Genomic DNA, 22,553 nt, shown 5'->3' with positions numbered 1-22,553 from the left:
CTCAGGGGCAGCCTGGTCCAGAAGCTCAGGGGCAGCCTGGTCCAGAAGCTCAGGGGCAGCCTGGTCCAGAAGCTCAGGGGCAGCCTGGTCCAGAAGCTCAGGGGCAGCCTGGTCCAGAAGCTCAGAGGCAGCCTGGTCCAGAAGCTCAGGGGCAGCCTGGTCCAGAAGCTCAGGGGCAGCCTGGTCCAGAAGCTCAGAGGCAGCCTAGCCTGGTCCAGAAGCTCAGGGGCAGCCTGGTCCAGAAGCTCAGGGGCAGCCTGGTCCAGAAGCTCAGAGGCAGCCTGGTCCAGAAGCTCGGGAGCAGCCTGGTCTAGAAGCTCAGGGGCAGCCTGGTCCAGAAGCTCGGGAGCAGCCTGGTCCAGAAGTTCGGGGGCAGACAGGTATCCGCTTGAAGGAGAAAAAAATATTTGGATAGGCCAAAAGGCAAGGTAAGCAGAGAGGCGAGTAGAGTGAAGCAGAGGGACAGAGAGATGCTGATGGCACCTGAGGGGTCCTGATGCTGTGCTTTGAAATCTGACTCCATGGTAAGTGGACAGGGATGAAGTCAATGGCCCTTGCTTTGCCTGGTTCCCAGGGATCCCTATCGGGCAGCCTGGATCTGTTCCGGCAGGCCAAGAATAAGACTCAAAAGCTATGACAGATTCGTGCCCCATCTGCAGGCAAGCTTCCCTGAGGACTTGTCAACACTCCTGGGCCTGTACCCTCCCATGGGGTGTAGCTCTGGCAAGAAACTGCCCTCTCAGGGATTAAGGTCTTGAAACACACAGGAGGGCAAAACTCCTGTCCCAGAAACTGCCCTCCACCACAACTCAAGGCTCCTTAGCTGACCTTTAGACATCCTGCTCAACGTTTTCCTGGCTATCGCTGTGGACAACCTGGCGGAGGCGGAGAGTCTAACTTCCGCCCAGAAGGCCAAGGCCGAGGAGAGAAAGCGCAGGAAGATGTCTAAGTGAGTGCTGCACCCTCTAGGTGAGAGCTGGGGTGCTGAACCAGCTGTGGCTGTGGCCTCAAGGCTCCACATGAGGTCTCCACACCCTCGAGCTGCATGAGCAGGGGCCACCTGGCGCCCACTCTTGTGGGCGGACTTCTCCAAGCAGGACATTCAGGCCTTCTGAAGTTACACCATATGTTCTTTGGGCCAAACTGGAGACAAGTTGGTCTTCTAAACAGGCCTCAAGAAATACGATGATCAGGCCTAGTGTGTTCTGAGATTTCCTTCCTCCCTCACAGCCCAGCTATTGAGTCACTGTTCCTCTTGGAAAGAGTCGTTTACTTGTGGAGCCTTGGGCTTCGGTGAAGTAGGGGCTGACTTCTCAGTTCTCTGCAGATCTGTCCATCTGTGATTGGTCATGTCGTTCTGCTGGTGCCCCTGGGAGTAGATGTGAGACGGGTTTTCTGGATAATGTTTTTCAAATTCAAGCTGCAAATGAGCCATCTGGAGGTTTTGTGAAATGTAGAGTCCATGTCAACTGGCCTGAACCAGATGGGATGGACGAAGGCTTGAATTTCTAGCCAGTTCCCAGGCTGTGCTAATGCATCTGGGGTTTGGAGGATCATAGTTTGTTTAACTGAACTTCATTCTGGAGCCTGCTTCTTTTAACATACGTGCTTGCAGGAATGGGATGCCCATTTCTTGGATGCAAGATGGAACCAGCTAGGGAGGACAGACTGGCAAAGGCCCCAGACATTTCCAGGCTTGCAACTTAGACAGACCATAATTCCATCTTGAATCTTACATAAAATAGGTGCAAAGCCACTCCCCACTCATCCGCTAGAACAGACGAAGGATGTCCATTGAAAGTCTAGCTTGAGCAGAGGGTCACACCTTCTACCACAGAGAAAAAGCTCACCTAGGCCTACTGTCCTTCCCATTTGTGGCCAATGCTGCTCCTTCCCCCATAAATCCCCCTGAGGTATTGGTGTGAAATCTTCTTGAGGGTGTTGTCAGCCCAAAACCATTCTTATGGCTTCCACCTTGATCTCCTTGGTTTTTCACTTCAGGGGGCTCCCAGACAAGTCGGAAGAAGAGAAGTCCACCATAGCTAAGAAGCTGGAGCAGAAGTTCAAGGGTGAAGGCATCCCTACCACCGCCAAGGTGAGCCCTTACACGGGGAATTTTACAGGCTGGCTGGAGAGCCTCTGAGAGTCCACTGACTCCCCATGTCACGTGGGGGGGCACTTTGGAGATAGGAAGGAGACATAGGGTAGTGGAGACAACATCCCCTTGCTTCTGTAGGAGGGAAAGCCCACATCTATGTCTCTTCCGGGGACTCCTGTTTGGAGAGGCACAGGCCCTTCATCCTGGGAACCAGACTTCCTTGGAGTCCTGTGCAGAACAAGAAGGCAGCCCACCTGCCCACCCACTGTTCTACTAAGAGCCTAGCTTTCCTCTCTGCTGGCCCTGCCTTGCACGTTCCAGCCTGGGCCTGCTCACCATTGTGGAGCATGAGGAGAGTCGTGAGCCAGGGTCCTGGGCTGCAGAAAGGCTGGATAGCTTGGCCTGGGGAGCTCAGTTCTCCTGCAGGAAGCCAAGGGAACACACAGTGAAATGACTGCTAAATCCTTGCTTTTGCCCAACACAGATTTGGACAAGTTGTATACCTCGCTAGGCCTGACTTCTTATTTGTAAGACATAACTACCCGGCTGCCACCTGCCTCTCAGGTTACAGGGAACATTCAGGAAGCTGAACAGTGTCCCCGCAGAACATGTCTGATAAATTAAAGCATCAGTTTTTGCTTCCTCACCACCTTCACTGTTCCTTTCTACAGCTGAAAATCGATGAGTTCGAATCTAACGTCAATGAGGTGAAAGACCCCTACCCTTCTGCTGACTTCCCAGGTAAGGGTCCCAAAGCCTAGGCTGGAGCAGGATACTGTCGAAGGGGTAACACGCTGATGCTGAGTTCTCTGTTTGGGTGTCTCCTTGCGTCTACTACTTGGACCTCTCCATGTTGAGACCAAGACCCTGGAGATGTCCCTTCTGCACCTAGCCTTGCAAAGAAGCAACCCGCAAGCCTGCCTCTCCCTGCAATAGACACAACAAAATATAATACTCCACATATGCTTTAATTTACTTTTACTGAGTTCCAGTTATCTGCTTCAGTACTGGACACCCAGTTTTCAAAGAGCGCAGGGCTGGTGGGCACACAAGTCTTCCCTGACCATTCACTGGGTTCCAGCCAAAGAAGGGCGTTTTCATTTATGTGACGATGCAGACCACCGCCTACCCTGTATCTGGGGTAAAGCCACGACTGCTAGACTGCCGCTGTGTGAAAATGCCCAGGAGTGGCGTGGGAAGGAAAGTGGCTAAAGCAGAGCCGCAGCTTCCAACGGCAGCATCCCGAGTGCATGTAGCCACGGGCTGCTGTGTGAGCCTGCTCATCTGGACCAAGGGCATAATGCATGGTAGAAGCAGAGCCAAGCTGCATTAGCACCGCGTGGCCTCTTGGAAAAACCTGGGCACAAGTACTCGCAGGCTCTGTCAGCTCCCCCATGGGTCCTTCTGAACATTTCACTTCTTACCGTGGAATCGGCTGGTTAGCTTCAGTGTCTCTCAGCTCCGACTGGACTTTCTGTGCTCGGGAATGGCGGCATTTGGCACACAGTAGGCCTCCCACAAATCAAAGAAATGATAGCATGAAATGATTTTCCAAAGTGAAGTGTGAGGAGCAAGGCTGGCAAAACTCCTTCAAATGTCTAGCAGGGGGAAATACTGAGAACACCTCACGTGGAGTTGTCACCTAATGGTTACCCTCTGTTGAGTGCACGTGACTAGCATGAAGCTGGGAGGGTGACAGGCATAGGAATCTTATGTGGTGAGGAAAAGGGGAGGGGCTAGAGAGAAATGAGAGCAGGCAGCAGAGAACACAGAGGTTGGAGAGCGCTCTTTCCAAGGCCCCTGAATATATCTGACCCCTTTCCAAAAATAAGTTGAAGTGCCTTTTGACAAAAGTTGTGTGCAATCTGGGTCTCATGCACAGTCCTAGAATCCCAGTTCCTCTAGAGGCCAAGGCAGGGAACCATATAGGTCAGTGGTTTGAGTGCTTTCCTATCATGCATGAGACCTTGGGTTCAAGTCCCAGTACCGGAAAAAAAAAGAGTATGTGCAATAAAATTAACAAAACAAGCACAGACAAAGGAATAAAGGTTTAAGGGGAGCTGCAAAGATGCAAACCCTAAGGATGAACCCTCTCTGCAATTAAACAGCCATGGCAGGTCAGGCAGATGGGAGTGTCCCGTTGGGGAAGGGGTGGGGCTGTGATTTGGGTGGGTTGAGGAACCCACAGGTCTCTGCCATGGAGAGAGCACTGTTGGCGCTGTTGGCATGCCTAAGGTCTTGGCGGGGTTGACGAGGTGGGGAGGAGTGCTGTCGGTGGGGGGACCCACGCAGTGCACAACTTTAGGCATATACCTGAAGTATCTTTTTCCTCCTCTCTGCCTTCCGCTTCACCTCAGTGGCCATGATCCTTGCCAAAGCTCAAGAGATGTTGGCTCCATTCTGCCCATGCTAGAAATTCTTGTTTTTAAGAATCCTAACCCTGGATTAGAGACATGTGCCACCATGCCCAGCCAGACTCCTTAATCTTGCTCCCGGCCCTCTTTGCAGAAGGTTTGGGGGACTTCTGAGCTAGACTGCACTATGCACCAAAGGAAGGCCCAGGCTGTATCCTGCTATTGCCTTGTATCCCAAACTGGCCTTTGCCTAGCAGCTTCAGAGGCTCCTAGGAGAACTCTGAGCACAGAAGCCAAGGGCCTGGCAAGGTTTGGAAACACCTCTTATTTCTTCCCCTTGCTCCACAGGGGATGATGAAGAAGATGAGCCTGAGATCCCAATAAGCCCCCGACCACGCCCTCTGGCCGAGCTGCAGCTAAAAGAGAAAGCAGTGCCCATTCCGGAGGCCAGCTCCTTCTTCATCTTCAGCCCCACCAATAAGTAGGTAGTGCCTTGGCAGCCCTGTGGGGTAGCTGACGAGGCTCTCAGAGACGGTGGCTTCCCTCCCCGAAGAGATTTACTCTTGATTCTCTCCATCTTTGGTTACCATATGCACAGCTCACTCCTTTAGGTTATAGTCTTGTGCTCTGCCTAAAATGCTAGCAGTAAGCTGGGGTGTAGCTTCATAACAGAGAGTTTGCTTAACATGCATGAGGCACTGGTCTCAATGCCCAGCACATAACAAAAGTGAAACTCCTTTAAAATGAATAAAATGCTAGCATTTCTGGGAGAAATCGTACTCTATCATTGCTTACACCTAAGAGGGAATGTCATTGCTAGTTCCTTTCTAAGGGCGTTTTAGGCAGGGCGAGAAGATGAGGTCTAGGGAGAGCTGGAGTTTTTATTAGCATTATAATCTTCAGTTTTGGAACAAACAGACTTCATGGAGTTTCTTCTGCCCCAGGGAGGATCGGCCTGTCCCATTCTTGGCTGGGGAATCTTCATGGTGGTGGGTAGAGGGGACTAGTGATGAAGGGGCTCAGTTGGGAGATGTGACGAGGACTAAAGGAACAAAGTGAGCGCCAAGTCCTGCGTATCCGGTCGGGGGATCATGTGGCTGTGAGGGTGTACTTACTCCCTGACTGTGAGGGAGCAGCAGGTGGATCGAGTGTCCCGTTATGGGACCGAAGTTAATGAAGCCTGAACTTCCAGCATCTCACAGTTCCCATCCCCCAACCTGCCCCCACCAGGATCCGTGTCCTTTGTCACCGCATTGTCAATGCCACCTGGTTCACCAACTTTATCCTGCTCTTCATCCTGCTCAGTAGTGCTGCGCTGGCCGCCGAGGACCCCATCCGGGCTGACTCCATGAGGAACCAGGTGATGGCAGCCCCCTCAGCTGGCTCAGCGCCCTCCTCCTCCGCTCCAGGCCTCAGCTACCCCCAGCCCACTCTGGGGCCCACGTTCAATAATACCCTCTATGTGGCCATAGCCATCTGAGGTTCTGGAGGGCTGGGACTTGCCACTGCAGCTTCTGAACAGTGCTCCCACGGCAGGAGTAAGTTAGGCCATGCCTGCCTGTCCTGAATAGTGCTGGTGCTGGCAATTATGATGGCGGTCAAGAGGGTAATGATGGTGGTATCAATAGTGTCGATGATAGTGGTGGTGATGACCGCAGTGATGTTAGTGGCGGCGGTAAAGGTAATGATAGAGATGGTGGCGATCGCAGCGATGACGGTGGTGGTGGTGGATGTTGTTGATAATGGTGGTGGTATTGATGTGATGAGGTAATGATGTCAATGGTAATGGTGATGAAAATGGTGGTGGTAGTTATGGTAATGATTGTGGTAGCAGTAATGGTAGTGGTGGTGGTGGTAACGATAAGGGTGACAATGATTGGTGGTCGTGGTGATAGCGACGGTGGTGATGATGGTTGTAGTGGAGTCATTGCGCTGCCAATTCTCTTACTGGCTGCCTCTCCTCTGTCCCACCTCCAGATCCTTGAGTATTTTGATTATGTGTTCACCGCTGTTTTCACCGTGGAGATTGTCCTTAAGGTGAGTGAAAACTGCCGGACGGACATTGCTGGGGACGGGCATGGCTGGGCACCAAGGGTCAGGGATGTGTGGCTCCCACTTACATACAGTGACTCACTTGGGGACACTACAAAGGAACAGGAGAGAAATAAAATAGAGAAGAACAATGGTAGGAAAGACTTGTCAGAACCAGAAAACCACACAGGGCTTCAGCTCCTAAGCAAAGAGGACTCAGGTGAGGGAGCAGGTGGCTGAGAATGGAAGACTGGAGACAAGAAATATGATCCGCCTGTGGCTACCACCTCTCAGAAAAGCTCGGATTTGCCACATGGAAGACACAATTAACCTAAACGTGGACCTGGAGTTGAGATTTGCCCTTCTCTCCAAGTACCAGGCAAGTGCTTGTCCTCCTAGTGGCCATAGGGGAGTGTCCTAGGAGAGTTCAGTAGCCTTGAAGACTGCCTTTGCTGCATCTTGGTCGCATGCTATGGAGTCTAACTGTTTGAAGAAGGAACCTGCAGGTCTGGAAATGCCCTCTAACTTTGGTGGAGGACAGGGGGTGTCCTCCAATGCCACATCTTGTTCTGTCCCATAAGGAAATAGCTTTTGTAAATCAGAAATTCCCAGATTTTTAAAATGTGTTAAAAGTTTACCCTCACATGGGCTGGAGATATGGCTTCACTGCGAGTACTTGCCTAATACTCATAAAGAGCTGGCTTGGATTCCCAGCACTGTGTGACAGCAGGCCAGTAGTATATGCCTGTAATCTGCTCAGCCAAGAGGCGGAGGCAGGAAGAGCTGAAGCTTAAGGTCATCGTGGGCGCATAGTGAATAAAGGAGTCCAGGGCTATCCACTAAGACAGAAAGCAGTTCTCTTGTTTAAAGAGGACCATTGTCCTGGTTTGGGTTTCCACAACACAGCCCTGTGTGCCTGTTCCTGTATCTGGTCCTGTCGAGCAGGGAGAGGCTCCATCAGGCTTTTATCTCTCCCAATAGCAGAGGAGAAGGTGACTGTGTTTAAGGACCAGAGCAGAGCAGAGAGGAGTACTCCCTTTTCAGCGCTTCCACCATTGAGCGGAGGGAGAAGGCAGCTTCCTAGAGCCCAAGGAGGACTTTGGAAGTGGGGTGTCAGAATTAGACCTTGAAATGAAGTTACACCAGCAAGGCAGAGGAGATGAGTCCCCAGGAGAGGGCCAGCCAGGCTTCCCACCCCAAGACACATGAAGACATCTGGAGGAAAGGACTCCCCCTCTGAGGACAGAGACCGGCACAGGCGTTGTGGAAGTGCCCAGGGTTTATCTGAAGCATATAGCAGAGAGAGCACCCTTGGAGGGAGCACTTCCCCGCACAGAGTTGAGCACTCCCTGACACAGTGGGCACTGTCCCCGCAGACAGTGATAGGAAACCCTTCTCTTGAGGGGCAAGCCTGCTCCTCCAGATGCTTGCTCCAGATGTTGCCTCTCTCTAGATGACCACCTATGGGGCCTTCCTGCACAAAGGCTCCTTCTGCCGCAACTACTTCAACATCCTGGACCTGCTGGTGGTGGCCGTGTCACTCATCTCCATGGGGCTCGAGTAAGCAGTGACAGGGCCCAGCCCCGTCACATGGGTGCTCTATGCCTGTGCCTCAGAGCAGGAGACGCCAGCTCTGCACATGCCTGGGTTCCTGGCTGAAACATGAGGGTGGCTAAATGTTCAGAGCCTTGTCTTTGAGATCCGGGTGGGGCGGGGAGGTGAGCAAAGAGAAGGTAGCCATGCCCCTAGAGTGGGGAGTACGGGCCCAGCTGTGGGCCGTTTCTAATCTGGTGGAAGAGACAGGCTATATCCACAGAGAAGTGAGCCAATGAGCAGCTTTCTGGGGGTGGGCGCATGTGGAAAGCTCCAGGTAAGAGACAACAAAGCCTGTGGCTCTAGGCCTCACAGCAACTTGTGTCCTGCAGGTCCAGCGCCATCTCCGTGGTGAAGATCCTGAGAGTTCTGAGAGTGCTGCGACCACTCCGAGCCATCAACAGAGCCAAAGGCTTGAAGGTTAGAGAGGCCCCAGATAGGGGAGGGGTCTGCAGTCCTGACTCCAGATCCTCAACTCAGATGCTCATCTGGACCAGCTATGGGGGTGAGACTGGGGCAGGCCAGCCAGCTTGCCTCAGGGGCCTAGCTGTGCTAGGAGGCAGAGTCTTGAATTGCTAGGGTTCCCTGAGCAGGGTGGTGGGGTGCAGTGGGGTAGCAGGCCCCGTTCCCACCAACTACCCCTGCCTCTAGCACGTGGTACAGTGCGTGTTCGTCGCCATCCGCACCATCGGGAACATCGTGCTGGTCACCACCCTCCTGCAGTTCATATTTGCCTGCATCGGAGTCCAGCTTTTCAAGGTGAGGCCCTGCCTGGCCGGCAGCCCTTCCCTGGCCAAGTTGAAGGTCATGACAAAGGCCGGTCACTTCTTCTCAAGCAAAAGAACTCCAAATCATGGAAGCAAATGACCCTGAATCCATGGTGTGGGAACTAGGAAACATCCAGAGCTTGTTGGCTAGGCGATGCCTGATGCTAGCCTTTGGTTCTCTGGCCACCCTGCCATTCCTGCCATTGCATCTACTGCTACCCACAGGCCCTGTCATTACCTTTCCTCTCACCAGCTCTCCAGACATCTTCTTTGCTGCCGCCAGGCTCTGCTATCCGTGGTCCTGGCTGGGATGCCTGGCATCATCCACCCCACCCAGGAGCCTCTGCAGAAGCCATCTTCATTTCTCATCCACAGCTGACCTAATTAATCCTACTAACCTTCCCTGGGAGATCACAGCTCTCCAGTTTCTCTTCAGGGATGGCTTCCCCACTGAATTTTGATTTCTAGATGCCTATGACTCTTAAACTTTCTGTAGGATGCAGAAATTGATAGTAGAGTGCGCTACTTCCTAGCGTGACTCCATTCATGACTGTATAACCTCGGGCAGCCTTAGACATGCAGTAGTCTATTCACTCAACCAACATGGAAGAATCACTCTCTCTGTAGCTGGACCAGGGCCTTGGCTAGGGTTGAGCAACTCAAAGGCAAAGCCCTGATCCTCCTGAGGACATGGTACAGGCTTTGAGGAAAGTGGTCAGTATCTGGTCTTTCAAGGTTCCTCAGGAGGAGGGGTCCTGTTGGCCACTGCCCTGAAGGAGCCACAGCCCCTCTTCCGTCATGCCTGTGTCCTCTACCCTGTGCTCTGGCAACTTTAAAGAAGGAGTGCCCTGAAGAAATGACAGAGCCCTGAAGGGAGGCAGGGCAGCTGGGCCCCTTGACTGAGGCGTTCCTCTCTCAGGGCCTTCCAAGGGGCTGGACCAGAATCCATGGATGTCTTAGGATGACTTGTATCCAACTCTTTGTTCAAAGAGAACCTTTTTCAGGTGTTCAGTATGTGATAAAGACAACGGAGAATGTGCTCTTGCTGAAGTCAGATTGGGGGAGATCTGGCCTTACCTGGAATGTGCTGGGGATCCTTACTTAATTCTGAGGACATGTTTAAATTTGTCAGAGCCCTACTGGGAGTGTCCATCTGTATGTCTCTTGCTTCCTGAGCAGCCTTGGACTGCCCACAAGCAGGAGAAGAGAGATGAGGGTGAGGCAAGCCCTTCCCTTGTTCAGTGTAGACTGTGAGGGAGGTTTCTTCAGAGGGAGGAAGATGGGAGCCTCAGGTCCAATCTTGTCTATTCCACAAACGCCCATCTAAGGCAGCAGCCAGGCTGGGTGGGAGACAGTAGAGGAATGTGAAAATGGATGATGGTGGCCTTGCCCTCAGAGTAAGAGAAGAAATGTCTCTTCTTTCCCTTCTCCCTCCCGTCAAGCTCCCACAGAGCCCACTTCCCTACCCTATTTTCCTAACCATGTCTCCATCCCTCCATTTCCCTCCTGGGTGCAGGGCAAGTTCTACAGCTGCAATGACTTATCCAAGATGACTGAAGAGGAGTGCAGGTATACAGGCCTTGACAGCTGAGGGCTACGGGGGGGGCTCATATGAGGAGCATGATGTCCTTCAGGGTGGGAACCCGGGTACCAACTTACAGAGGCCCCGGCCTTCGGTGGCTGTGGAGAGGGAATGCCCAACGGTGCCCTTTCTTCCTGTCCCTTCTCCAGCATTTCTCTCACGTACTTACTCCCCAGGGCCCAGGGGATGTGGGTGGGTTTGAGGTTTCCTAGCCACACTGTGGAGTGACTGGGTCTCCCTGTGTCAGGGGCTACTACTACATATACAAGGATGGAGACCCCACACAGATTGAGCTGCGTCCCCGACAGTGGATACACAATGACTTCCACTTCGACAATGTGCTCTCAGCTATGATGTCCCTCTTCACGGTCTCCACCTTTGAGGGCTGGCCTCAGTGAGTAAGACTTGGGATCTGGGGCCATTATGGACTCAGTTACGGTGGCGCCAAGGAACCAGCAGCCCCCGCTTACCCGGCCAGCAAGTGGCTAGTCTCAGCAAACCCACTGACTCGAGCCACTCCTAAATAAGCCTGACCAGAGGACTCTGGAAAAATATGCCCAATCCTCCCACAAATGCATGCCTCTCTCCCCACAGGGGAGTCTTAGTGGTTGACTGATGATAGCTAAGATGCCCTGTGGAGTGGCAGGACCGTGACAGGGAGGCTAGCTTTCCCTTCTCTACCATTCCTTGGCTGCTCAGAAAGTTTCCTTGGTTCCTGTGGCCAATCAGATATTTCCTGGGCTGGATCTCAGCCTCATTATCCCAACCCTAGTTATCCTCTCTTCTCTGCCCACCCCAAGGCTGCTGTACAAGGCCATAGACTCCAATGAGGAGGACACAGGCCCCATCTACAACAACCGAGTGGAGATGGCTATCTTCTTCATCATCTACATCATCCTCATTGCCTTCTTCATGATGAACATCTTTGTGGGCTTTGTCATCGTCACCTTCCAGGAACAGGGGGAGACTGAGTATAAGAACTGTGAGCTCGACAAGAACCAGGTACTGAGCCACCTGCTAGGGATAGAAAGCTGAGTCCCACAGGCCTGTGAAGAGAGCCCCCACTAAGGCCCAGTCCTAGTCTGTGTACCCCATTTGCCTCCAACCTGAAGCAGTTCACACTGTGGAGGGAAGGCTTTCTGGAACTTTCCTGTTGTCCTGAGAGAGGGCTTTTCAGAATCTCTGCACTGGGGTGCAGCTGTGATCAGAATGGGCCGTGATCACTCGAGGGGAACCCCAGATGCCCAGTGGATTTATCTTGTTAAGTCACTCAGAGTTCCTCAGCCAGTACTCCTGTCACAGCTGTTCCTGCACTGCACACCAAGCTTCCTGCAACCCTGTGATCATAGGTACAGAGATGGAGGTAGCAGCCTGTTGGTGCTGACCTGTCCTGTTTTGCTGTGTCCTAGCGCCAATGTGTACAGTATGCCCTGAAGGCCCGACCACTGAGATGTTACATCCCCAAAAACCCATACCAGTACCAGGTGTGGTACGTCGTGACTTCCTCCTACTTTGAATACCTGATGTTTGCCCTCATCATGCTCAACACTATCTGCCTAGGCATGCAGGTAAGGAGACAAGGGACAGACCAGACTAAGACCTGGGGCCTGGGCAGGGCAGGGATATAGTGAAGTCCCCAGCTTATCCCAACAAGTATCTCTAGAGCATCTGCTGTGTGCCAGCTGCAGGACACAGGAGTCAACTGATTCCAGCCTTGTCCCCCATCATTTGTTTGTAAAGGAGCTAATTCCAGCTTCCAGCTAAATTGGACAGCAATTCTGCAACCGGAGATTGATGGGAAAGGGGTGTCTAGGGTACTTTATTAAAGAGAGAGATCATTTACAGGGGAAGCTGCTAAGCACTCTGCTCTCCGAAACACGGCCAGCATCCAAGAGAGAGCTTTTACTTCCTTCTCCCTTATATCTCTCGCCCATCCCACGTCCTCTGTCCACGCCCCAAAGGGGCATGGCCAGCATCTCGGGTACCTGAGCTCTCCCCTACAGGAGATGGATGCTGCAAGCAAGGAGGACCACAGGGAGCAGAGCCCATGTTCTCTGTTTTCCCTTTAGTGTTGCAAATCTGGGTGGCTGGGTTGTTTGGAAACTCGATTCTGACCCCAAGAAAAATAGGTTTAGGACTCACAAGGCAGGCAGCCCTCTTAGGAGGGGGCCACTACTCGTGGGTCATATCGTAGTCAGTAGAATTGCTATTTAATTAAACCTCTGGTCCCTAAGCCCACATAATACAACTTCATAGCCAGGCTCCTAGGAGCCCAAGACATGCTTAATATGCATGAGTTGCTTTTATCCTAACTGGAACCAAACCCCTTACGTGAAACACTTTAGGAGGATGAGGTTACTTTGGTTTGTGATTGGGGGTGGTGGTGACAGAATACAGTCAATGATGGAGGAAAGATATGATGATACGCTGCTGCGTGGTGGTGGGAACATGTGGCAGCTGCTTCCATCTCAGCAGAACAGGAAACAGAGACAGAGACCCCAGAGACCTACTTCCTCCCACAGCACCACAGTCCGGGGGCCGTGTTCAAACGCACAAGCATTTGGGAGATATTTCACGTCGAAACAATAACACCACATAGGACCATAGACTGTAGGTCCATAGGGTCCTGGGAGGAGATACACTGAGCTGCAGGCCCTGGTCATGTAGAGGAATATAAGCAATAGTTCTGGGGGGCTGAGTCAGGCAGCAGCTATAGGCACCACCGCTGAGGGTGGGGGCAATCAGCAGACCCTTCTCACCTACCTGGGACGTTGGAATTTCATCAACTTTCAAAAAAAGAAGGAGAGTCTCATGTGGTCCATACAGGTGGTCACAGAAGCCAAGGCTGTTGAAGGGTCTCTCCATCACCATCACTGGGGCAGCTGGTGTACAGGATACAGGAAACTTGGCTAGCTTTGCGTCCCACTAAACAGTGGTGACGTCAACCTCTTTAGTCCTCTATCATAATGACAATGCAAAGCCCTGCCTAGGAGGTTGCCATTCTGGTCACCCAGGACCAATGTGTAAACGATGTCTGGCCTTGCAGCCCCGAGCCATACTTGGTCGGACTTGTGCCTGTTGAATTTCTCCTCTCTCCTCTCCCATTGCCTATTATGGAGTGGAAGAGACATGAAAGTATCCCTAAGATCTGGTAGAAGTCAGGGGATTACTAACCTCTCAGCCTGCTGAGATAAAACAGGTGAGAAGTGGGCCTGAGGACAGGGTCTGCTCATGGAGAGGAGGGGTCTGGGATTCCGATCTGTAGTTGCTAAGTCTGGCTCTCCTGACCCACCTCCATGCTGCCTCTTCAGCATTACAACCAGTCGGAACAGATGAATCACATCTCAGACATCCTCAACGTGGCCTTCACCATCATCTTCACCCTGGAGATGGTCCTCAAGCTCATAGCATTCAAGCCCAGGGTGAGTGGCTGGGCCATGGGGATGGAGGAACAGCTGTGGCCTGAGGAGAGACTTTGATCTCTTCCTACTGAAGGAAGGTCCTTCAACCTAGACTCCTGCTCCCAGGCTGGTCACAGATGCTGGGTACAACCTCTGTGGATCTGTTCACATTCCCCGCCTCCCTTTCTGCTTCTGAGGCATAGGCCTCGAACTAGGATCTTGCTTTGTTTCTTTGGCTCTCAAATCCATCCCCACAGTCTCATTGAAGTCCAATACAGTTCTGTGCCGTTGAGCCCTGTCAGGAGTTTTAAGTGGGCTCTGGAGGTGAAAGAGATTCCCACCTAAATTAAGCTCCTAACAACACTCCCCTACTGCTGACACTCTTGGGGAAGAAAATTAGAAATTAGGAGCCAGGAAGAGCGGAGAGCCGGGATGCTGGAAGCCTGGCCTGCCCAGCACCCAATGGGTACCTCCCTCCTCGCCACCACCCCTGTTAGCTGCCAGATCTGCTTCCAGCCACAGCTAACCCCCTGCTCCTCCATGACCTTCCTTCCCAGGGCTATTTTGGAGATCCTTGGAACGTGTTTGACTTCCTGATCGTCATTGGCAGCATCATTGATGTCATCCTGAGTGAGATTGATGTGAGTATGGGGTGGGCAGAGCCCTCACTGGGGTAGGACTCTTGTTCACTCTGCAGATGTTTATGGAGTACCCATGGCAAGTGCAACTCTGGAGGTTTGAACGGCAGGAAGACAAGTCTGCCTTCGAGGAGCCATATCCTCCAGAGAAGAGTGCTGCCGGGGTGCCAGTGTAGTCCAACACAGCAGACATCAAGAGCTATAGGGGCAAGCAGAGGTCATCTGCGGCTGAGTTGGGGAAGGTGTAGGAGGGGGAAGTAGAGTTGAAGAGGGTAGCAAGCCCAAGAAGGGGAACTTGTGCAAATACACGGGAGAGGGAACAAAATTATAGGGGACAGTGGACAATAACTAAATCTGTAACATGATAGAACACACAAAGATAAATAAAGGTAGATGAGGGTGGAGCATGAAAGGGGACTAGAAGGTGGAATCAAGAACATATTGGAACCTAAGATTTGAATAGTTCAAGGGAGTAAGCCGTGCAGCTATGGGAGACACTGTTATAGAGCCAAAGGAGAATATGTACTGGACCTGTAGGAGGAGTGTGTCTGCTGAATGCAGAGAATAGCAGAAGGCCCTTGTGGCTGGAATGGGGAAGAACAGAGATCAAAAGCTCTGGTCAGGTCTCTGAGGCCATCAGTACGTCTTGGCTTCTATTCTGAGGGTTAAGAGCTCTTTGGAAGGCACATACATGGTCAGACATTAGATCTGATGGAATCACTGTGACTGCCATGTTGAACTTGTCCTAGGAGGGACCAGGGCTGACCCAGGGACAGCAGCCAGGAGGGGCTTGCGGTAGTCCACATGACAGAGGACGGGGTAGGGTTTTGTCTGTAAGGATGGTTAGAGGTGATCAACTTGGGTTGTATTTTGAAGGCTGAGCAAAAGGAGAGAGGAGGTTGAGAGAGGAGATCCAAAGATTGGAGGCAGAAAGCAAAAGACGGTGTCCTCCTGGGTCATCATGGTGCCACACCCTGGAGCTAGGCAAGGGCAGGGAAACCAGGAGAGGAAGAGAAAGAGAAAGGTGTTCATCTGCCTAAGCCTTCTAGCTGGGGAGCGGGGGATTCTACCCAAGGGATAGCTCACTCGAGGCAGGACACTCATCATAGACAGGGCCTCCTTCTGAATTTCCTATATCCTGGCCCAAAGCACCAAGTTGATGGGAGAGACAGATATCAACCCTAGAGATACCTGAAAGAGGAGTCCAGATGAGAACATCCTGAGTCTGTGAGGAAGGAGCCCTGGGCTGAGGCTTCAAAAGTTCAAACCTGGGGGAAGTGGCACCTTCTGGGGCTTGGCTATCACACCAACTGTCTGTTGTAAAAGGGGAGAATCCTAGGAACCCTGTTCACCTCATCACACATGGTACAGACAGCTTCATCTGCTCAGGGCTGATAGCGGGTGTGCTCTGGGCAAAAGGAGAGAGAGAGAGAGAGAGAGAGAGAGAGAGAGAGAGAGAGAGAGAGAGAGAGAGAGAGAGAGAGAGAGAGATGGGGGGAAGGAGGGAGAGAGAGAGAAACGTGTATATGTGCTGTTTCACGCATGCTGTTGGCCAGGAAAACATTGTTCTGTGTTCTGAGAGCCACACTTGTCACAAGCAGCCTGAAGAGGGAACTCTGAAGGCCCCAATTCCAGTAGTTACTTCTCAAAGCCTGAGGCCCACATGCTGGAGACCGTTCTCTTGGCTGTGGGGGTGTCATGGTCATGCTTTGGTTTTTCGGAAGTGGGAAGTTTCCCTGACCAGGAATATGTGTTTGAACCGTGTTAAGACAGATTTGCATTCCTGACACAAACTAGGGAAGGGCCTCGCCTGTCAGTCATAACTGCGGGCCAGCCTCACCCTGCCCTGTTCACATGCACTCCCTGATGGTCAGGCAGCGATGGCTCAAGCCTTTAATCCCAGCACCAGGGAGGCGGAGGCAGGTGGATCTCTATGAGTTCAAGGCCAGCCTGGTCTACAGAGCTAGTTCCAGGCAGGCTCCAAATCTACAGAGAAACCCTGTCTCAACAAAACTAAAATAAACAAAGCGCGTAGCTGGTGGCATTGAGCTAGTTTCTAGTTTTATTTGATTTTCATTGTAATAATTCAAATGGCCACACATAGTGAGTGACTGCTGGTCAGACTATACAATAAAAAGCAGAGTTGTCATCCGGCTACACATGAGACTCCCCTGATGTGCCCTGAAACCTCTGAAACCAGGCCTGTTCCATAGTCGCTGGTGTCGTTGTCCTGGTGGGCCCCAGCAGTGGCATAAATCTAGTATAATTCTCTAGATGAATCCTCATGCAGCCAGGATTGAGGCCAGAGATGCAGGGAGCCTGGGTGCTAGGACCAGGCTACCTGTAAACACATGAAAGCTCGGGGATTACTTCTTTCATTAATCCAGCTCTAAAGATGGGCATCTCATGAAATGTGGCCAGGGAAAAGATAGCAAAGATAGCTGGTCTCATATACCCAACCACTGAGGAGCCAGGCCACCGAGATGTGAGCCTTGATCCTGGTCCCAGTCCTGAGCTGAGGGACACCTGGTGGGAGGAGGGGTCTCCAGTTTCCCCCAATCCCATCCGCTTTGCCCCTGGAAGCTGGATTACAGGGGGTGGGGGGAATCTACTTATAACTATGAACAGGTATTTCCCAGCATGTCCTTAGCAAGGATGTTCTCTGTACCACATAACCCAGGCCCAGGAAGAACGCAAGCCCTTGCCACCCATAGATGCATCTCAAAGATGAGATGGGACCTGTCTGTCCAGTCTCCCCTCCCCTCTTATTTCCTTGCCCGGGCCTCTTGCCTCATGGTTCCCGTAGAGCTCTGTCCTGGCTCCCACCCACTCACTGCCCCAACCGCAGCCATGTGAGGTCTCCGTCCCCTGCCTGTCTCTTTCTCTCTTTTAACTCTGCTTGTGTCTGTCCTTTCTGACAACTCTCTTCACCTCCCTCCCATGTGTTTCTCTCCCCTTTCCTTCCCTCCCCTCGTCTCTTTTCTCCACAGACTTTCCTGGCCTCCAGCGGGGGACTGTATTGCCTGGGTGGAGGCTGCGGGAACGTTGTAATTTCAGGCCGCATGAGCCTGTTCTCCCTGCCCTGCAGCTTGCATGCTGAGCTGGCTGCATGGATCGCATGGGGTGCCCGCAGAAACCAGGGTTCCTCTCCCTAGAGCAGGGGTGCCCGCAGAAACCAGGGTTCCTCTCCCTAGAGCAGGGGTGCCCGCAGAAACCAGGGTTCCTCTCCCTAGAGCAGGGGTGCCTGCAGAAACCAGGGTTCCTCTCCCTAGAGCAGGGGTGCCTGCAGAAACCAGGGTTCCTCTCCCTAGAGCAGGGGTGCCTGCAGAAACCAGGGTTCCTCTCCCTAGAGCAGGGGTGCCCGCAGAAACCAGGGTTCCTCTCCCTAGAGCAGGGGTGCCTGCAGAAACCAGGGTTCCTCTCCCTAGAGCAGGGGTGCCCGCAGAAACCAGGGTTCCTCTCCCTAGAGCAGGGGTGCCTGCAGAAACCAGGGTTCCTCTCCCTAGAGCAGGGGTGCCTGCAGAAACCAGGGTTCCTCTCCCTAGAGCAGGGGTGCCTGCAGAAACCAGGGTTCCTCTCCCTAGAGCAGGCCCAGCAAGGGTTGGGGTTTGGGCAGAGGTGGGGGCTCTGTGGTAGAATACGCATGGATGTAGTGCCTACCTTGAGCCCTGAGCAGTGGACTGAGGAATTTCCACATACCTTCCCTATAGATGAGAGCACAGGACCTCCATGACAGTCTAGCAGGCACAGGGAACAGGACTAAGGCTGGCTCAAGGGCAGGAGCCTGCCCAGCTTATAACACTCCAGAGTAGGGTGGGGCAGGTGGGGATGACCACACTGAGTGTATGGCAAAAAGCTCGGTAAGGCTATTTATTGGACACTTCTGGAAGACATTATGGGCCGCCAGATACTTAGCTTAGTGCGGTTTACAGAGAAGGAGAGACGAACAGGAAGCCAGCAGTGCGCCTCCCTGCAGCCTCCCCCCATGAAGAATCCCTGCTCTGCTCCCAAGCACGGGCTTACTGCATAGCTTGGACTCTACATCCAATTCTCTTGAGACACGTGGCCTCAGAGCCTGCATCCCAGGATGCCAAGACTACGAGACAATAGGGACTGTGAAGTGGACTGAAACCCTCCTACTATGACTATCACACACACCCTCACTCACACACACACACACACACACACACACACTCACACACACTCTCTCACACACACTCTCTCACACACTCACTCACACACTCACACACACTCACTCACTCACACACACTCACACCCTCACTCACACACACTCACTCACACACTCTCTCACACACTCTCTCATACACACTCACACACTCACACACACTCTCTCACACACACTCTCTCACACACTCACTCACACACTCACACACACTCACTCACTCACACACACTCACACCCTCACTCACACACACTCACTCACACACTCTCTCACACACTCTCTCATACACACTCACACACTCACACACACTCACTCACACACACACATACACACACTCACACACACCCTCACTCACATACTCACACATACACTCACACACACTCACACCCTCACTCACACACTCACACTCGCATGCACACACTCTCACACACACTCGCATGCACACACTCTCACACACATACACACACTCTCACACACACACTCGCATACACACTCTCACACACACTCTCTCACACACACACTCACACACACTCTCTCACACACACACTCGCATACACACACACCCTCACTCACACATACTCACATACACACACTCACACACACTCTCACACACACACTCGCATACACATACTTTCACACACATACACACACTCACACACATACACACACTCTCACACACACACTCTCTCACACACACACTCTCTCACACACACACACTCACATACACACACTCACACACACTCTCTCACAACATACACTCTCTCTCACTCTCTCACACACACACACTCTCACACACACTCTCTCACACACACACTCTCTCACACACACACTCGCATACACACACTCACACACACTCTCTCTCACACACACACTCTCACACACACATACATACACACACACTCGCATACACACACTCTCACACACAAAACACATGCGTGCGTGCACTGCATTTCCTGCCTGTCCTGCCCCTTACCTCCCTCCCCCGAGAGCCACCCCAAGACTGACCTCTGGGGCTGCTGCCCCACAGGACCCAGATGAGAGCGCCCGCATCTCCAGCGCCTTCTTCCGCCTGTTCCGGGTCATGAGACTGATCAAGCTGCTGAGTCGGGCAGAGGGTGTGCGTACCCTGCTGTGGACATTCATCAAATCCTTCCAGGTGCGAGTGCCCAGCCCAAAGGGCCAAGACCAGAGATCCAGGAAACTGACCCAGGGATAGCCCAAGGTGGGGTTCCGGGGTTCCAGAGCCAGGCAAGGTCCCCGGTGAGCCAACGGAGGGCAGGCTTCAGGACTCAGGGCTGTGGCTCTGAGGACCACAGAGCAGGCAAACGGAACTCTTAGCTGATGCTCCATGCTCTTCCTCACAGGCCCTGCCGTACGTGGCTTTGCTCATCGTCATGCTCTTCTTCATCTACGCAGTCATCGGCATGCAGGTGAGAGGCAGGCTGGCCCGGGCCAAAGGATGAGTGTTAGCCAAGCTAGAGGGTGTATCCGTGCACCCAGAAAGGCCTACCAAACATGCAGCTGGATCCTGACCTTTCCCAGGCTCCCACATCCCAGCAGCCAGGGGCGCAGCTCCCTGGAGGTAGATCTGAGCCCCAGATGCTCCGGTGTTACGAGCCGGGGTGTAACCCAGGAGAGACCAGCGTGTGGTGCACCTCCAGAACCAGATCTGGTCTCTAAAACTTAGCTGGGGGCCTTGCCCCAGAAACCCTCTCCATATCTTGACTAACAGTGCTTGCTGAGAGAAATTGTCTACCCCCACCCCCTTGTTTGGTTTGATAGGAAGAATGTCACATGACCCAGAAAAGAATCCCGTGTATCTGGGTTCAGATCTGACGTGGCCTGAAGGGAAAGCCCTGGGGAGACATAAGGGTGAGGGCAAGAAGCCGGTGAAACAGAAACAGTGGGAGATGAGGTGAGAAGACGCTTGTGCCCTGGTTCTCTGTGCTTTGCAGATGTTCGGGAAGATAGCCATGGTGGACGGGACGCAAATAAACCGGAACAACAACTTCCAGACCTTCCCTCAAGCCGTGCTGCTGCTCTTCAGGCACGAGTCCCCGACTTCGCTGGGTTCCCCTCTGCACCCCAGGCAGCGCTGGTCCCACACAGGCCCTGCACCACAGGGGTCCCCGCATGCCCTGTGGTCACTGTTATGAAAACCTTGCGTTGAAGCGTGGCACTGAATTCCTCCTGAGAGGAACGCTGCCCATTTCGACACTCTGAAGCAGAGTTCAGAGGTCAAATGTCTCTCTCGAAAAGTGATGAGGTCTCAGTGACCCTTGACATTGATCTATGACACACACTTTTGCTGTGGATATAGTCAGATGTAAAAGGCACCCCCACTCCAAGAAAGGCCTTTTCTACTCTAGCTCTGTAAAAAGGTGGAGCCGAGGGGCTGCAGGAAGAGAGGACACGTGGCCCAGCCTCATAGGGATGGTGCCTCTGGGAAGCAGCCCAGGTCTGCTCATGCTGCCGTCCCCAAGGACCAAGCAGACGCACACAGGCCAGCAGTGTCCCTCTCTGCTCAGGTGTGCCACGGGGGAAGCTTGGCAAGAGATCCTGCTGGCCTGCAGCTACGGGAAGCTGTGTGACCCAGAGTCCGACTATGCGCCGGGGGAGGAGTATACGTGCGGCACCAACTTCGCCTACTACTACTTCATCAGCTTCTACATGCTCTGCGCCTTCCTGGTGAGAAAGAAGTCCGCAGGCTCCGGCCAGGGCAGGGCTTGAGGGGCGAGGTGGAGTGGCACCTACCACCTCCTACATGGGGCATTGTAGGGACTCTGGGAACTCTTGTTAGGCTGTCCCTTGTTCTGATCCTTTGGGGTTTCTTTGTTTTGTAAGATCTTCCTTGCTCCAAGCAGACTGCAAGACGTTTTCACCGTGTGTATGGTGTGCTTACTGTGCACATTATATACATAGTTTGCCATCTAGGGGACTGTGATGAGTCCGGTTCTCAATAGGTAGAGACATTAACCCTAACGATTCCTCAGCCCAGAAAGGTGCTGTGTTACAAGACAACTCTGGAAATAAGAGGTCCTGGCTAGGGTCAGAGACAGCGTGAAGTCACTTGGGGGTGGCAGGGCAGTCACTTGGGGGTGGCATCCACTTGCCCACCTCATACTCCTGCTCCTTTTCCTTCCCTATATTCACCCCAAACCTTTGAATGTCTTATGTTTACCAGGCACAGGGCCAGGTGAGGAGTAGAAACATGAACAAGACCGAACCCTGGCCCTGATGCAGTGAGTCTGTGTGAGCAAGCCTGGCAACTCAAAGGACGCCCAGTGTAGACAGGAAAAGGCTGGCTAGGGAGAGGGGCTTGGGCCAGGCCCATAAGAGGCAGAATAGCTCTCAGACATGAGACTAAGTCCCCAAAGAGGTGCCCTACCATGGCTTTAGTGAATGGTTGGTCACCAGTCCCCAGGCAGAGCACATTCTGGGCAAGAGCAGAAGTTCAGCCTCACTTGCGCGTGGAATGTGGAGGGGGCTGGGGGCTGGAGTGAGGAAGGAGCCCCATGCCTGGTCTGCCCCTGCCCCCAACCGACGCCAGTCACTGCATCACCTGCCTGTGCTGTGGGAGCCCTCGTCCTTTTGCAGATCATCAACCTCTTTGTGGCCGTCATCATGGACAACTTTGACTACCTCACACGGGACTGGTCCATTCTGGGCCCTCACCACCTGGATGAGTTCAAGGCCATCTGGGCAGAGTACGACCCGGAGGCTAAGTGAGTCTTTGTGGACAGTGCTGGGTGCTTTACCAACCTGCCCACCCTTCCATCCTAGTGCTCCCTCGGGAGTCTCTGCTCTCCCCTAACCCACCCAAGGCTCCATGGGGGGTCAGCACGTCTCAGAGTTGGAGGGGATCCCTCAGAGGAAACTCCTTGACTCTAAGGAAGCATTCACCAA

General features: G+C 52.9%; 1 protein-coding gene across 2 annotated transcripts in view; it reads left to right on the top strand.

Moving 5' to 3' along the window:
* The window catches only part of Cacna1s (calcium voltage-gated channel subunit alpha1 S), a 63,031-nt gene that overhangs the window by 30,057 nt on the left and 10,421 nt on the right, over nt 1-22,553 (top strand). Inside the window, exons 14-34 of one of the 2 annotated variants that reach the window (XM_005073428.4) lie at nt 835-949; nt 2,002-2,095; nt 2,770-2,839; nt 4,801-4,933; nt 5,683-5,812; nt 6,430-6,489; nt 7,937-8,043; nt 8,409-8,496; nt 8,728-8,835; nt 10,360-10,412; nt 10,673-10,819; nt 11,226-11,427; nt 11,835-11,993; nt 13,737-13,847; nt 14,384-14,467; nt 17,455-17,511; nt 19,675-19,803; nt 20,012-20,077; nt 20,603-20,694; nt 21,176-21,335; nt 22,245-22,372. In XM_005073428.4, the coding sequence (XP_005073485.1) occupies nt 835-949; nt 2,002-2,095; nt 2,770-2,839; nt 4,801-4,933; nt 5,683-5,812; nt 6,430-6,489; nt 7,937-8,043; nt 8,409-8,496; nt 8,728-8,835; nt 10,360-10,412; nt 10,673-10,819; nt 11,226-11,427; nt 11,835-11,993; nt 13,737-13,847; nt 14,384-14,467; nt 17,455-17,511; nt 19,675-19,803; nt 20,012-20,077; nt 20,603-20,694; nt 21,176-21,335; nt 22,245-22,372 (2,293 nt within the window). The remainder of the gene's footprint in view (nt 1-834; nt 950-2,001; nt 2,096-2,769; nt 2,840-4,800; nt 4,934-5,682; nt 5,813-6,429; nt 6,490-7,936; nt 8,044-8,408; nt 8,497-8,727; nt 8,836-10,359; nt 10,413-10,672; nt 10,820-11,225; nt 11,428-11,834; nt 11,994-13,736; nt 13,848-14,383; nt 14,468-17,454; nt 17,512-19,674; nt 19,804-20,011; nt 20,078-20,602; nt 20,695-21,175; nt 21,336-22,244; nt 22,373-22,553) is intronic. The other variant, XM_005073429.4, reaches the window with a different exon arrangement.

This window comes from Mesocricetus auratus, unplaced genomic scaffold (assembly GCF_017639785.1).
Source record: "Mesocricetus auratus isolate SY011 unplaced genomic scaffold, BCM_Maur_2.0 Super-Scaffold_100676, whole genome shotgun sequence".
Taxonomy (NCBI): domain Eukaryota; kingdom Metazoa; phylum Chordata; class Mammalia; order Rodentia; family Cricetidae; genus Mesocricetus; species Mesocricetus auratus.
This window is presented reverse-complemented; position numbering and strand designations above follow the sequence as displayed.